At 52.3% G+C, this 15,528-nt stretch overlaps 1 protein-coding gene across 2 annotated transcripts in view; it reads right to left on the reverse strand.

Moving 5' to 3' along the window:
* The window catches only part of GALNT14 (polypeptide N-acetylgalactosaminyltransferase 14), a 199,151-nt gene that overhangs the window by 25,668 nt on the left and 157,955 nt on the right, over positions 1-15,528 (reverse strand). For both annotated transcript variants that reach the window (XM_035000848.1, XM_035000849.1), the window contains exons 4-8: positions 12,258-12,325; positions 11,046-11,111; positions 10,748-10,869; positions 3,076-3,163; positions 2,296-2,380 (exon numbers count right to left, since the gene is read on the reverse strand). In XM_035000848.1, coding sequence (XP_034856739.1) covers positions 2,296-2,380; positions 3,076-3,163; positions 10,748-10,869; positions 11,046-11,111; positions 12,258-12,325 — 429 coding nt within the window. The remainder of the gene's footprint in view (positions 1-2,295; positions 2,381-3,075; positions 3,164-10,747; positions 10,870-11,045; positions 11,112-12,257; positions 12,326-15,528) is intronic.

A 15,528-nucleotide genomic window follows, 5' to 3' on the forward strand; every position in this document is an offset into this window, starting at 1 on the left:
AAATAATATATTGGGGTCCTAATCCCCAGTACCTCGGATTGCAACCTTATTTGGGGAGAGCGTCTCTAGAGAGGTAATCAAGTTAAAATGAGCTCATTAGGGTGGGCCCCAATCCCATGTGATTAGTGTCCTTATGAAAAAGGAAACGCCGAGCCAGAAGAGACAGACCTGCACAGAGAGCCCATAATGGGAAGAGACACAGAGAAGATGGTCATCGGAAAGCAAAGGAGAGGGGTACCAGGCTACCTCAGTTGGCTAAGCATCCGACTCTTGGTTTCGGCTCAGGTTATGATCTCAGGGTCCTGAGATCAAGTCCTGCATCAGGCTCCCCGCTCATCAGGGAACCCGCTTCCCTTCTCTCTCGCCCTATGCCCCTCCCCTGCACTCCTGCATGCTCTCTAAAATAACTAATTCTTTAAAAAAGAGAAAAAAAGAAAAAAGAAAGCAAGCCAGGGCGAGAGGCCGGCAGCACCCTCAGAAGGAAACAACCCTGCCAACACCTTGATTCTGGACTCCTAGCCTCCAGAGCCGCGAGACCACGCGTTTCTGTTGATAAGCTGCTCCGTGTGTGGCACTTTGTGGCAGCAGCCCCAGCAAACGAACACACCCTCAACTTCGTCTTCTTCCTTGGGCCCTCACCCCCACCTTCCCCGCCTCTGACTGCTGAGAGGGATGCCAGAGAAGCCACTTGGAAAGCAAAGGGCTGCAGAGGAAGGCAGGCAAACGCAGAAGAGTCCAACCAGATAATCCAGTGAGCACAGGGACTCGTATCCAGAAGGATCGACAGCGGGGAGAGGTGGGCGAGCCCGCGGGGACCTGGCCCCTCATCCAGCAGGTCCAGAGGGCAAAGAGAGTTTTCTCCCATGTCACGTAGTTGATGGACAGCAGGTCAAGAAATCAGGTCTCCCAAGGCCACGACCCCAGGCGGTTTCCTGAGCACTGACCTAATCCTGGGAAATGCTCGTTCTCTGATGAGGGGGCTATTCCCACAAAAACAGAACCTGCCCTGAGAACCCCACCACTGGGCCAGAGAAGCTAAAAACCTGGAGTCAGCACCACCAGCCTTGTCCTTGACTTGGTCCTTGCCACATCAGGGGCCGCCCATGGGGAGTAACGGAAGCTGCTGTGGGCTGCATGGCGCTCGGTGTGGTAAGAAGGTTCAGAAGTAAAGGGCATTAGCCAGCATGCCGTCTGGCTCCAATCTCCCTCTTGGCACCACTCCAGCTCATGGAGGCTGGCGAGGGGATATAGGGGCCAGCAGGTGGATGAGACGTTGGTCCCCGGCAGAGTTCTCCTAACCACACACATCTGTCGGAAGCATCAGCATTTGGTTCTTCCTAGCTCCTTGCTTCTCCATCTGACTTAAGTTAATTCAGTGCAAATGATCCAACGTTTAGTATATGGCAGGTCCAGAGATCCAGAGATGCCCACGAAGAATCCGGGGCATCCCTAAGTCACTGGCCAGAGAAACTGCACCCCAATGGCCTTTTTTGTACTTCTCCAAGCACTTCTGACCCTCCTGACACCCCACCTGAGGCCGACAAGTGTCAGCGTGGAGATCCCAAACAGGTCTGGGACAGGAGCACCCGTCTTAGGTAGGAACATCCAGACCATATGCCCTCCAAGCTGAGAACACAGGCTCCCCCACTGGGCAGACACCATACTCTAGTCTACCCCCAGCCCTCAGAGAAGCCCTGAACCCCAGGCGGCCATCTTGCTACCACGTGCTGGGAGTCTCCCAAGTGAAGGGAGAATGCAGACCAGGACAAAGCATCCGCAGCTCTGCAAAAGAGCCCAGAGTTGATGTGACCATCACGTGGTCACACAGGATGGAGCAGACGTATTTGTTACTAAGCAGCAGTGGCCAGGCCTCGAGCTCAGCCTCCACTTAAAGCAGTGCTGGCCTGACCTTCCTGGGCTGAATCCTGACATCTAAGACCTAGTGGTTCTGCTCTGGCCTGAAAGGGCCCTCTTTCCCCCTGTCAGGGGCTCAAGCAGGACCATCTGGGACCCTTCAACATTTAATGGGAAGTGTAACTACACGGTGGCACATGTGTGGGAGGACAACACTGGGCGACTTCTCAGTATAGGTCTTATCAGGCCTCTGTCCCCTTAGGAGAAGTCTCTTTGAAGATAGAAACTCCCAAAGGGCAAAGTGGGGCTGGCCTGGCAAAGGGTTCTCTTGGTCTCTGCCCAATCTTTTGAGTGTCTGATGTGGAATGCCTCCTATACCATGTGGCAGTGAGAGGGACCCAGTGGTGATGGATCTGCCTACCCAGCCCTGCCCTGACTTACCTAATGGGCTCAGCAGGGTCCAGACGCCGAGCCTTCTGCTCTGGGGAGAGTTGCTCCCATTGGAAGTGGAGGCTCCAGTCAAACCCTAGAACACAGCACGCACTCAGTTGATTTGCATGACACATCCCTTTCCTAGAAGCTCATGAACACATCCAGGGAAGCTGGGCCTAGAGACAGCAGGTCTCACCCAAGCTGATCAGCAGGAAGGCCGTTGGATTTCCCTCTCACAGTTTCCTTCTATTGCCTCTCTGAGCCTTCCCTGCTGGGCACGGTTAGGGGATAAAAGGCAGAAGACAGAGTCAGGCTCAACAGAGCCCAAGGGGGACAGGATGGACAGTTATGGGTGTGGCCCTTGGCCAGGAGCCTTGGGAAGGTGCGAGCAGGTTTTTATGGGGCTGATTCCCCTCAGATCAGTCTTGAGGGATCAGCACTAGGCCCTAAGCAGAACCGTGGTGGGCTTCAGAGAGCACGTGGTGCCCAATGCTGAGATGCCAGAACAGGCCCCACCTAGCCAGGAGGTCCTTGGCTTCCCTCCTATTCCCAGAGCGAGCCCACACTGGAGCCAGAGCTCTGGGGTCTGGGTGCATCCTGCACGCCCCCCTGGTCATTCCATTCATAGTCTCAGTGGTAAGGCCACACTGGAGCTACTGACATTATAGGACGCAGGGCTGGATGCTCCAGACAAACCACTAGCAGACGTCTCCCCACTCTCCCCCTAGAAAATGCCGACCAGGGGGCAGCATGAGTCCTCGCTGGGGAGAAGGCGTTGGTCCCACTCACCCCCTCTGAGCTCCGTGGCGGACTCGATGTAGTTGAAGTTGTCCAAGCTGATGATGTCAATCACAGGGCACACCACCCGCGTGTAGTCCTGTAAGAAAGCAGACTCCAGGCTCAGTCTGTGGCGTCAAGGGGCCAGGCCGGCAATCAGCGGGCACGGGAGGGCCTCGTCCTGGTAATGCCAGGCTGGTTTTGTGGCCCTGACCAAGCACTTCCATCTCTGGATCTCAATTTTCTCATCTATAAAATGGACCACTGGATGCTGTGGCCTCTCCAGTTTCAATGCCTAAAATGCTATAAGCCTTTTTCTGACTTCTGGGGGCATTCTTAGCCCCAAGAGCCATCTGAGCATGGCAGGGAGACAGCATGGGTGGCTGGAGAGTGAGGACGCTGAGGAAGCGGGAGGGAGGAAGAAGTCCTTCACCACCAATGGGCTCTCAGAAGGCAGAGGCCACAGGCAGCTGGGAAAGTGACCTCAGCCTTCAGTTGCATGAAGCAAAGCCATACACCCACATGAAGAACACCTTGGAATTTCCAAATACTTTCATTCGATGCGTTTGTTTCTAGGCAAGTTGATGAATAGCATCTCTGGAGACTCCTACCTTCAGATGTCACCTGTGGTCCTCACAGATCTGTGCCTCCAGCCCTGACTTACCCCCTTGCTCCCAGCCTCGGATCCACTAGGCAACTGGCCCCTTCCATGTGAATTTCACACAAGCTTTCAATGATGGCTTCATCATCTTCTCCCCAAACGTGCTCCTTTCCCTCACTTGCCTATTTCTCCTAACAGAACCATCGGGTAGCCCTCTGCCTCCCCAGCACAAAGAAGCTTCGCCTCTGCCCATTGCCCTGATCAGTCCTGCCCATTCTAACTCCGGAACTGCCCTTCTGAGCATGCCCTCTCCTTTTCCCTCACGCCTGGCATACCACGGTAGACTCCTGATCTTATCTCACCGTCTTCCCTTTGGTGGCCGGGGAAGCTGTCATTCCGATGGGAAAATCTCACTCTGCAGCTCAGCAGCTAAAACCCTGAACTGCCTGGAAGATAAGGTTCGCTTAGCTTGGCATTCAAGACCATCCACAAAAGGCATGTAGCTCGCTCTCCAGCTTCCTCACTTGCTGCATCCTGCAGGCCACACTGTCCACAGGCATCAAAGCCACTCAGGAAACGTTTTCAAAATATGCAAGACATATTCACCAGTGCTTGGGGGCTGTCAAGGCATGGCGTAGATTTTTAAAGCCTTCCCTGCTCTGGGTGAACACCCTGTACCTCGCAGAAGGAGGGACTAGGGGCAGTGGGAAGGCCACTCCACAGCCAAGTGGGAATCAGGCAGCCTGGGAGCACCAGCAGGTGTGGGCACATCAAGCAAGGACACTTTTGTGGTCCTCCCCCCTCTCCCCCCTCCCCCACCAGCCTGCACGAGCAGGAGCCTCTGCTTCTCCTTGCAGCCATTTCATTTCCTGGTTCAATCTCTCTCCCAAATGAGGCTGTCTTCTTATTTTAAGCTCAGACTCACTGGGTGTCTGTTTTTATGTTCACAGACTTCATCTGGCCCTCAGCTTCCACATGTGACTCATCCTGACAGTGACAAGGTACCTCGGAAGCCGAGTGGCCCGTGTGGAAAGAAATGCTCATTTTCAGCGCATTGCTTCTACCGCTGGGACGTGCACAGATGCTTCTTCCACAGTCAACACGGCACCTGCCCAGCTGCCTCCGCTCTCCAGGCTCTTCTCAGGCACTGTCATCCTGCATCTGTGTGTGTGTGTGTGCGTGTGCGTGCACGCACACGGCATGCACACACCCAGCCACCCACACCAATACCTGCCCATGGACACAACCCCGAAGATACTCCTGTGGCTTGAATTCTGACGTGTTCTCACAAGTTCAGAGACTGAACTTCTCCTGTGAGTCTGACAAAGTTCTCATTTAGCCTTTGATGGTTGAGTTCTGGGGTCTCTGTAGCTTCACTAAGTCCTTACATGGACGCTTGTGCGGCCAAGGATTCATCTTGCCCACAGATATGTTTGGCCCTTGCCCGGCTTCTGGGCAGTAACTTCTAAGCCCTCAGAATGTCCTTCCTCTGTTTACCTGGGAGCCTTGGAATATACCAGATAGTCTATGCTAAGAGTGTGACTTACGCTAAGGGCCTTGGGCTGTGTGGTGTACCAGCTCAAACTGACCTCTGGAGGGGCATGGAGACCATGGGGGTCAGCCATGTCTATGTGACTGATGCGCAACAGAAAGCCCAGACACCAAGGCTTGGGCGGGCTTCGCTGTTTCTCAACGCTCTGTACGTGCTGTTCTACATCGTTGCTGGGAGAAGCAAGTGCTGTCTCTGCAACCCCACTGGGGGCAGTCCACTGGAAGCTCACGTCTGCAACTCTCTCTGTGCACCTTTTACCACTGCGGAGTCTCACCTGTATCCATTTGCTATACTAAACAGCAATGATGAAAATAACAGCTTTGCTAAGTTCCAAGTCCTTCTAGTGAATTACTGAACCTGAAGGTGGTCTCAGGGGCCCCCCAAACGGCAATCCTGTTTTTTTAATTTCTCCTCAATATTTGGAAACTGAAATACAAAATAAAATGCTGGTTGCTTACCTCGGCCACAGCCTTCCCCAGAAGCCACCCAGGGACTCCGCCTCCAGGGTTCACCGGCTCTGGTAACCTCTCCCTCTAAGTTCTGAGGGCTTCTGCCCTTCTCTTATTCCTACCAAAGCTCATGTGTGGTGTCTGCTTGAGTCATGGAGAACAGATAGGTGATCAGGGACATCTGGGGATAAGTGCTGTGTGGAGCCATGACCTTCAAAAGAAGCTACACGAGACTTTATACATGAGCCTTGAGGCCAGGACACAAATGTCTCTGAGTGACTTAGGGGGTCAGTAACTGCTCCACCTGTGTAGTCCTCAGCACCAGCCCACAGCCTGCTGGGCAGCGGGTAATCCATTGGCGTTGGCTACAGAGGCTATTAACCCCCTCTGAGGACGCTATGTCAATGGCCGGCAGCAAAGCAGGTGGGGTCAGTTTCCGCTGAGAAAGATGGCCTCTCCTCCTACAGGTTCAGGGACAGAGGGACTCTCCATAAAGATACCCAGACCCACCACAGGTCCTTGCTGTGTGCTCTGGGAGGATGGCCTTTAAGGCTAGGCCCACAGGTAGGCTTAATCAGGCAGCTGGACGAACCCCTGACAACCCAGGACTGCACCCCTTCTTCCCCACTCCCCAACAGAATCTGAGCCCGGGCCCTGCCCCATGGACAGGAGCCCAGCAATGACAGGAGCTGAATGCATGAGCCAATGGCCATCAGTAATCCTTGCAGTACACCTCTCCTTTCTCCACCCATTCATATAATTAAAACCACATTGGGAACGGGTCCTCAAAAAACTCCAAGAGATGGCCACTTGGGTGTCTCAGTTGGTTATGCATCCAACTCTTGATTTCGGCTCAGGTCATGATCTCAGGGTTGTGAGATCAAGCTCCGCGTCGGGCTCTGCACTGGGTGTGGAGCCTGCTTAAGATTCTCTCTCTCCCTCTCCCTCTGCCCACTCCTCTAAAAAAATAATAATTAAAAAAGAACCTCCTAGAGAGATCATTCACTCATTTGGTCAGCCAGCTTTACGGAGTGCCTCTTATAGTTTAGGAGTTATGGCAGGTAAAAGATGAATAAGGCCTCACAGTCTAGGGAAGGGGGAGGACAGGTGGCAGAGGATTACAATGGGGCTTCTAAGGCAGCCTGGACGTAGGGGCACAGGAGAAGGAGCGGTCCTTGAGGAGGTGACAGGAGACCTGGGTTCTTGTTCTGGTTCTGCCATCTAGAATACATGTCACCTAAAGCACACCAGCACACACTGAGGAACTGTCTCTTCATCTATAAAGTGAAGACAAATTATTATTTGCAAAACCATCTCGCCTTCCTAACAGGGCTTCTGGATGGAACATGGGAGGGAGGCGTGTGAAAGGCTTTGAAGCATATGTAAGCCATTATTTATATAAATTTACCAAATGCTACAGGGATTGAAATTTCTCAAAACCTTTTTTTCCAACTAAAGAAATATGTAGATAAGGAGCGGGGGGGAAAAAGAGGCCTCTGTTAAAAAAATTAAAGGCAACCTGGTGCTTGTTTCAAGTATCTTTGAGTAACTGAAGGAAAGAAACAGGACATCGAGGGGGTTCCATGTGGACGAGACCAGCTGAGGACGGCTTCTGACAGCCCAAACCCAGCTCTTTCTTATCTCTTTCTATTTTTGAAAATCCCCAACTCCAATTACAGCTTAAAGTTTCCACTTCCACTCACAAGACAAATCACGTTTTACTCTGAGACAAGACACAAATTAAAACACAGCCTGACACACGCCCACATCCCTGTCCTGAAGGGGATGTCTCAGGAGAATGTTCCATCAACAGGAGTCAGGGTCTGGTAGAAACCTCTGCAGCCCATGGAGGCTGTTGTGGCCCCGGCAAGGGGCAGAGTCGGACCACAGCCCCGGGTCTGTCCGACCAGTCCTCTGCTACCAAAGCTTTAGGTCAGACAGTGGTGGGGACTGGAAGCTCAGCCTGGGAGGGGAGCTCTATTGTGGAGCCAAATGCCTCCCACAGGAGCCTGGGCTGCAAGGAGCACTCACAAGGAGGAAGGAGGAAATGAAGGCTTCTCTGATCTGCAGGTGAGCCTGGCCAGGGATGTAGCAATGAGAGCATTTTTCAGAGAGAGCTTCTGTGAAGGTCTCTGAGGCCCTGGGGTGGAAAGGGTTCATTAAAGCTGTCTAAGGAAAGCAAGGCCCCCTAACATATCCTGCAGGGCCACAGCAGCCTGGGGTGGGGTCCTATAGGTCAAACGCTGAACTTCCATGTGACCCCACCATTCCACTCATTGGTATGGACCCCAAAGAATTGGAAGCAGGTACTCAAACTTACATACTAATGTTCATAGCAGTGCTATTTACAATAGTAAAAAGGTGGAAACAACCCAAAATGTCTATTAGCAGAGGAGTGGATAAACAAACTGTAGTATTCAGGCAGTAATTTCTCCGACGTCGGACACAGCATTTTTTTTCTAAATATGTCTCCTGAGGCAAGGGAAACAAAAGCCAAAATAAACTCTTGGGACTACATCAAAATAAAACGCTTCTGCACAGTGAAGGAAACAATCAACAGAACTAAAAGACAAGCTACTGAATGAGAGAATACATTTGCAAATGACCTATCTGATAAAGGGTTAGTCTCCAAAATATGTAAAGAACTTATAGAACTCAACACCAAAAAAGATAAAAAACAAAAAAACAATCAATTAAAAAGTGGGCAGAGGACCTGAGCAGACATTTCTCCAAAAAAGACATACAGATGGCCAATAGACACATGAAAAGATCCTCAACATCACTAATCATTAGGCAAATGCAAATCAAAACCACAATGAGATACAATCTCACAGCTGTGAGAATGGCTAAAATCAACAACACAAGAAACAACAATTGTTGGAAAGGATGTGGAGAAATAGGAACCCTCGTGTACTGTTGGTGGGAAGGCAAGCTGGTGCAGCCACTCTGGGAAACAGTATGGAGGTTCCTTGAAAAGTTAAAAATAGAACTACCCTATGATCCAGTCATTGCACTACTAGGTATTTACCCAAAAAATACCAAAACACTAATTCAAAGGGATATATGCACCCCTATGTTGATTGCAGCATTATTTACAATAGCCAAACTATGGAAGCTGCCCAAGTGTCCATTGACTGATGAATGGATAAAGAAGATGTGGTATGGATATACAGTGGAATAGTACTCAGCCATAAAAAGATGAAATCTTGCCATTTGCAACAACATGGATGGATCCAGAGGGTATAATGCTAAGTGAAATAAGTCAGTCAGAGAAAGACAAATGCCATATGATTTCACTCACATGTGGAATTTAAAAAACAAAACAAATGAGCAAAGGGGAATAAAAGGAGAGAGGGAGAGAGAAACCAAGAAACAGACCTTTAACCGCAGGGAACAAACTGATGGTCACCAGAGGGGAGGTGGGTGGGGGGATGGGTGAAACAGGTGATGGGGATTCAGAGTACACTTGATGTGATGAACACTGAGCAATATATAGACTTGCTGAATCACTCTATTGTACACCTGAAACTAACACTGTATGTTAACTATACTCGAATTAAAATTAAAAACTTAACTAAAAATGTGATATATACCATGATGTTGTGATATAAGAAGAAATCTACCCCTGGTCTTTGTTCCTGGTTCATTACACAAGAACTTCTGAAATCCTTGGGATTTCCTGAGTGATGGGGTGACAGGGGCATCTTCGTGACTCACAGCAATCCTCTCTCACCAAACCTGAGTTTATGCTAATGAGGTGACTGTTCCCGGGGTGGGGGGGTGGACCAAGCACATGACAGAGGGTTGGCACTTTCAGCCCTACCCCCAGCGCCCCTCCCCTCTGGGACACAGCGAGGGGAAGATTTGGAAGGGCCTCTAGGGCCAGGCAAAGCCCTTCAACTAAATGGCCTGTTCATAATCTACTATTTCTCAATAGTAGCAGACCCCTACACTTGGATTGTGCCAGAAAGAAGGGAGAGAGGATTTTCCTAACCGGTGCTCGGTGTCCGCCCCAATCTCAGGGAAGGCGATCAGGGGATGGGGATTCACATCTGGGCCCACGTGTGAGAGCTCGCATCAGAACTAACAGAGTCAGGAAGGGTTTCCCACTTCTCTGAGCAGTTCACACGTACGGATTCTTTTGTCCTCAGTGCTGTCATTTTGCAGGGAGGAGCAAGCTAGCTGCCACAAAGAGCAAGAAGGAAATCACCACGGCACAGGGGAGATGGTGTGAGGGCTCTGGTGCGCGTGGTACCAGCTAGGGAGAATCAGCCCAAGTTACGCCACTCCCCTGACACTGTGTCCTCATCTGTGAAATGGGTATATGAAAAATACCTGGCCTCGTACTTCACGGAGCAGCTGTGGGAGTCAGTAGATCAGGGAGGACAGGAACGGCCCAAATGCTAAGCTCCTACAACACAGTGCCTTCTGTACATCAGGACGGGGGTGGACGGTCTTTGTGGAATATATAATACCAATGGGAACATTAAGGAAAGGTTTTTTTCACTGTCAAAAGGAGTTAACAGACATGGAGAGTGGAAGCACACAGAATCCCCGAGCAATTTAAAGGCAGGCAGAGGCCAGGAACTCAGGTTTCTCAGCATCCTGTCACCTGCCTCAGCCTTTGGGCAAGGGTGATGCATGGGTGGAGGGAAGACAGAAGCCTCAGGAATTGGGTGACGAGGACCAGTTAACTCCACTGCCTCCTTGTCACAAAAGGCACTCAACAGGGCTCCCTTTCTGGAACCTTCTATTGTCTGGGAGAAATAGTTCTGGGTGGTTCTCTCACCCAGGAAGCTGCCGGCGTCACGTTATCAGCGGGGGCCGGCAGCCCCACTCACAGGTCTGCTGCGGGTTGACAGTGGGATACAAAGACCAGGTCCCCGGCTTTGCCCCACCACCGCCTGCTGTGTGACCGTGGGCAGGGTGCTCTAGCTCAGTGTCTCCATCTATAACAGGGGGACAGCAATCAGTCCCGTTCCCCTCCCAGAGGGCCCAGCAGGGGACAAATGTGAAGGACTGGCTTGAGAGCCTAGAGAAGGTGGGGACGCAGCACCCTGACCCTCAGTCTGCCCCACTCACCTCTTTGACTCTGTGCAGCAGGGGCTGGAGCCAGTCCCTGTTCACCTCGCAGTGGCTGTCCAGGAAAGTCAGAGTGGTGCCCTTGGCAACATTAGCGCCCTGGATCCGGGACCGGACCAGACCTGTGGCAGGGACAAATGGGCAAGTGGGGGCTCCTGTCCTTCCATCTTCCAGAGAGCTCACAGAGGAGCCACACGACATCCCCTGCACACAGAACACACAGCCAGATGCACACACACACACACCCCCAGCCCCCCACACTCACGCTCCAAGGTCCTGCCTAGCTGCACAGACCCACCTTGCCGCTCGCTATTGCGTATGCACTTCACCTTGGGCAACTTGATGAGCTGCAAGCAGTCCTCAGCTGTGAAGACAAAAGGTTATGTGGTGTGAGCACCCTGGGATGGACGTGAACCCAAAGAGTAGGTAAGGCAGCCCAGCCTGTCCCCAACCGCAGAGCCCTGTCCCGACTCCAGGGTGATTGTGGGTTTTGGATGAGGCTGACTGACCACTTCTATTTATATGCAATGTGGCCCAGTCCATGCAAAGTGGCCCAAAGGGGCCTTTTTGGAGCAGGTCAGTCGCATATCAGCACCTGTGTTCTTATCAGGAAGCACTTCCAGATGGGAATTCTTGGTATGGTCACCTGAAGACTCTTCTCCTTTTCTATAGACCATTAAAAACATGAGACAAGAGTCTTGCTCACTCTAGTGGAGTCTAGCAAAAACTGCTGGGAGACCCCACAATGGATGAGATGAATTTTGGATTTTCCTTTCTGATCATAGACTTTTGATACTGGAGACCTTATCTGTTAAGTGATCTGTCCACTGTATCCCATCACACAGAGCTGGCTGAACTCTCCCCCATTCGGGGGAATGTGCCAGAATGGGCAGGAAGAGATCCCGTCTCCAGCATCACCCCGGACTTGTCTCTGGCTTGCCTGCTTACCCCATCACTTGCTTGATTTACCAATCCTCTGAACTCCACATTGGGACCCCACCATGTTGGTTTTGCTTCGCTGGTTTACCAACCTTAGCCTCTCTCCCGCGGAGCCCACCCAGCCCTCCCGCAAGAATGAAAGGAGGGGGTGTTTCAGCCTACACTCAGGCTAGCAGATGACCACAGATAAGTCAGGAACCTCTAGCGATATAAATTGCTCTGGGTCCCAGGCTCAATCCTCCAAAGGTTTCCATGTCCAGTGTAAGTAGGGGGCAGTGACACACACGTGTGTGCATGCACACGCACATACACACACCAACCCAATCAAGGATCTACTAAATTTACTACGTAGGTCCTCAAAGACTCGCAGCAGAGAATCCAAGACATTGTTTTTAAAATGTAAGGTTTGTCTCCCTCTTGAGCCCCTCATAGACCCTCGAAGTCTTCCACACCTGCCACAAACCCAGGCTTTTCTCAATCCCCGGAGAACCAGTGGACTGGCCTCTGCCTGTTATGCAGGGGCTGGGAACAGAAACTTGTACTTACAGAGCAAGGGGGTGAAGACACTTACGGTCATTGCTGAAGTCATCCACTAATATGATCTCCTGGATCAGATTCATCGGCGTGCGGTTTAACACGCTGCAAGGTGGAAGGAGGGGAGATAATTATGACGTCTAGTGGCAAACCCATGTATTAACCCACGCTCTAAATAGACACCATCGCATTTGAGGAATGAAAACTCAGGGCAACCCAAGGGCTTGTGTAGTCACACTGCTCACCTGTGAGCCCCTGGGATAGGACCCTGCCTTCTCCTAGTGGATGCTGCCGCATGCACTCCACACCGAGACGGGAACCCAGGGGTCATCCGCAGTGACTGTCTTCCCCCGCCGCCGCCCCAAACCCTGTACCAAATCAGTGACCAACACCTGCTGGTTCTATGAGAGAAGGTCCCTCAAACCACGTCCACCTCTTACACCTCTGTCCCGGTTCAACTTTTGAACCGATATTTTGTAGCAGCCTTGACCTGACCAGCCGTCCTCCCAGGGCCTCCAGAGTGAGCTCTCTGCAGGCTCAGTTTGATCTCTCATTGTGTGACTTTCCTCACTAATGCAGACAAATAAGTTGACAAAGCCTCCACTGTGGCTCGTCACCATCTCCCCCCAAACCCTCAGCACGTTCGCTCTTCACGATCTGGTCACGGCCGTTTGCAGCCTCCTCATGCCCAGGGCCCTCATCTGGTGGCACCCTGCTTGTTTGTAAGGGAGATCCCGGTCACCCTCGCTGCCGTGGCTTGACATGCCCCTCCTCTGCCACAAGGACCTGTTCACCGCACCTCCTAACAGCTTCCCGCTCCTTCGTGAGCACTAATTGTTTCTGCTTCCCGCGGCCTTCATCATGCCCGACTCCGAGGACTAGTCTGCTGGCCCCACTGGACGGTCCTGTCCCTGGGGGCAGGGGCCCCGTCAGTACTCTCTGTGTTGCCAGAGACCAGCCCAGAGCCGTGGCCTGTCATTCCCTCCAAGGATGTGTCCTGCCCACCCGCTATGTGCTCAGCACTGGGTCCGCTCTGCCTGCCAGAAGCTCGCAGCCTAGGAGCTCCTTCCTACAAGCTGTGTGATCTAGGGCAAGTTACTTTACTGCTCTGTGCAGTAAGAGGCCCCATCTGTAAAATGGGGATAAGAACAACAGCACCTACTTCACTGGGCCATTGGGAGAATTGGAGAGAAAATGTTTCTAGAGGACTTAGCAACATGTCTGGCTTGAAGTGGCAATTACTGCTATTTTTGTGTGGCAGGAATGATCTTAGGATTGACTTCACATACCAGCCTGGGCTGCGGATCTGGACTCACAGGGTGAGGCTGGGTTTCCATGTTCCTTTGGGGTCTCAGGCCTTATTCCACTTCTGAACGCCCCAGACCACATGGTTCCTCAGACACCTTCCAGGGCCCCATTGCCCACCGTGGGGTGCCCGTGGCCCTGCACGGGTCAGGGAGGGGTTCACACGGTGCTGGCGGAGGCTCTGTGAGTTCTCTCAGGTGGGCCGATCTGAGCCCTGCTTCTGGTGAGCTGCCCTGTCTAAGCAGGATGCAGAGACTCTCCAGGAGGAGAACTTTGCCTGGAGCTACTTTTATTTATGAAGCCTTAATTCTCACCATGGCAACTAGTATAAGGTGGGAGAGGAACCCTGACTCCAAGCCCTGAGCTCCCTGTTGGGAGGTGGGGACAGGGAGGGGCAGGTTGTGGTGGGAGGAGACCTCGCCACATGGGATCGAGAGTCCCAAAGAAAACACACACCAACCCAATAACCAGTCCTCTAATCAGACAGGGAAAGGAGGGAGGGAGGCAGCACGAGAGGGAAAACCTGCTTGAAGAATACCCTCTAATGAGGTTTGATTAAGGCTGCAGCTTCTGCATGCGGTTCCCCCCAAATCCCTGCCGGCTCTTTGAAATTCAAGAGTTCTCTTCTGTGAACATCAAAAGGTAAATCGCATGCAGCTCTGTGCTGGTTGAACTGAGAGATGATTAGCGAATAAAAAATGTCCAGAATTTAAAAAAGAAAAAAAAAAAAAAAAACCCAGAAATTGTCAGCACTAAGTGCTAATTAGACCATTTCCTGGTAACACCTGGCTTGTTTTTGCTCCTCTAATCAGAGCAATTGGAGGGATAGCGGGGGTGCCAGGAACGTGGCTCCGGAATGGGAGGGCCTGTGACGGGGCAGGTACTCTGGGCTCCTGGGGTGGCCGGAGGAGAAAGGTCAAGTCTAGCCCAGGGGAGCTGGCCTGGCCCCAGATGGTTCCCCTCGGGGCCCTCCTTCGGCACATCCACTGCCACTCCCACCACCCCAGCCCTGGTTGCTCCGTTCTGCCCCCCCCACTTTCCTGTCCCCAGTTTGTCCGCCAGGATGCTTCACTAGCCCCTCTGCCACAAAGCCAACCCTCCCTTTCCTCCAGCTTAGGATAAGCCTCTGTCTCCCAAGGCAGTTCCATGTCCTCTCCCTACAGCCTCAGCGTGGGAGTGAGTGGCATACCCGGGTCCCACTCTGCCTGGGAAGTATTCTAGAACGGAGTCTCCTTCTGCACAGCTCACTTCTCTGCCAGAGGGTAGCCGTGCAGCCAGCGTCTACCCACACCTTCTGCTTTTCTGCTGCTGGGCTGCACGGGGGGCGCACACGGAGCATCCTGGGAGGCGGCCAGCACGGCCGTGTGAGCAGCGTGGGAGGCCGGGCGGCTCCGCCATCCTGAGCAAGACGCCAGGCCGCTCCCAGCCTTCGTTTTCATCCGTAATTACATTTTCCTTGTAAAGGCGGGCGATATTAATACTTGACCTACTTCACAGGCTTTTGTGCGTACGGAAGGAGGAAATGTATTTGAGATTGCTTTGTGAACTCCACAGTGCTATATGCAGGCAGGGTTTATCAACTGCTCCATAAATACCAGCTGAATGAAGACCCGAGGCCGGCTGACAGTTGAGTTTGGTCGCTCTGGAGCCAGGCTGACTTGGGGTCAAGTACTCTATCCACGCTGGCTTGAAAGAGCTTCAGTACTGAGGTGCTTAGGTGCTTAGCTACTGAACCTGCAGCACCCCAACTTCCTCAGCTGCATGAAAGGTGCTTAGCACTGAGCTTGGCCCCGTGGCTGCTTTCAGAATCTGGGTATGGATAGTAAGGATGATACTGGTTCTCAAAGTGTCGTCCCCGGGCCAGCAGCATCTACGTCACCCGGGGACTCGTGAGAAAGGCAAAATGCTCGGGCCCCACTCTGGACTTACTGAGTTAGAATACCTGGGGACGGGAAGCTCCCAGGGCTTCTGATGTGGGCTCAGGTCTGAGAGTCACACAACAC

Source organism: Mirounga leonina, unplaced genomic scaffold (assembly GCF_011800145.1).
Source record: "Mirounga leonina isolate KUSES-001 unplaced genomic scaffold, KU_Mleo_1.0 Mir_125, whole genome shotgun sequence".
Taxonomy (NCBI): Eukaryota; Metazoa; Chordata; class Mammalia; order Carnivora; family Phocidae; genus Mirounga; species Mirounga leonina.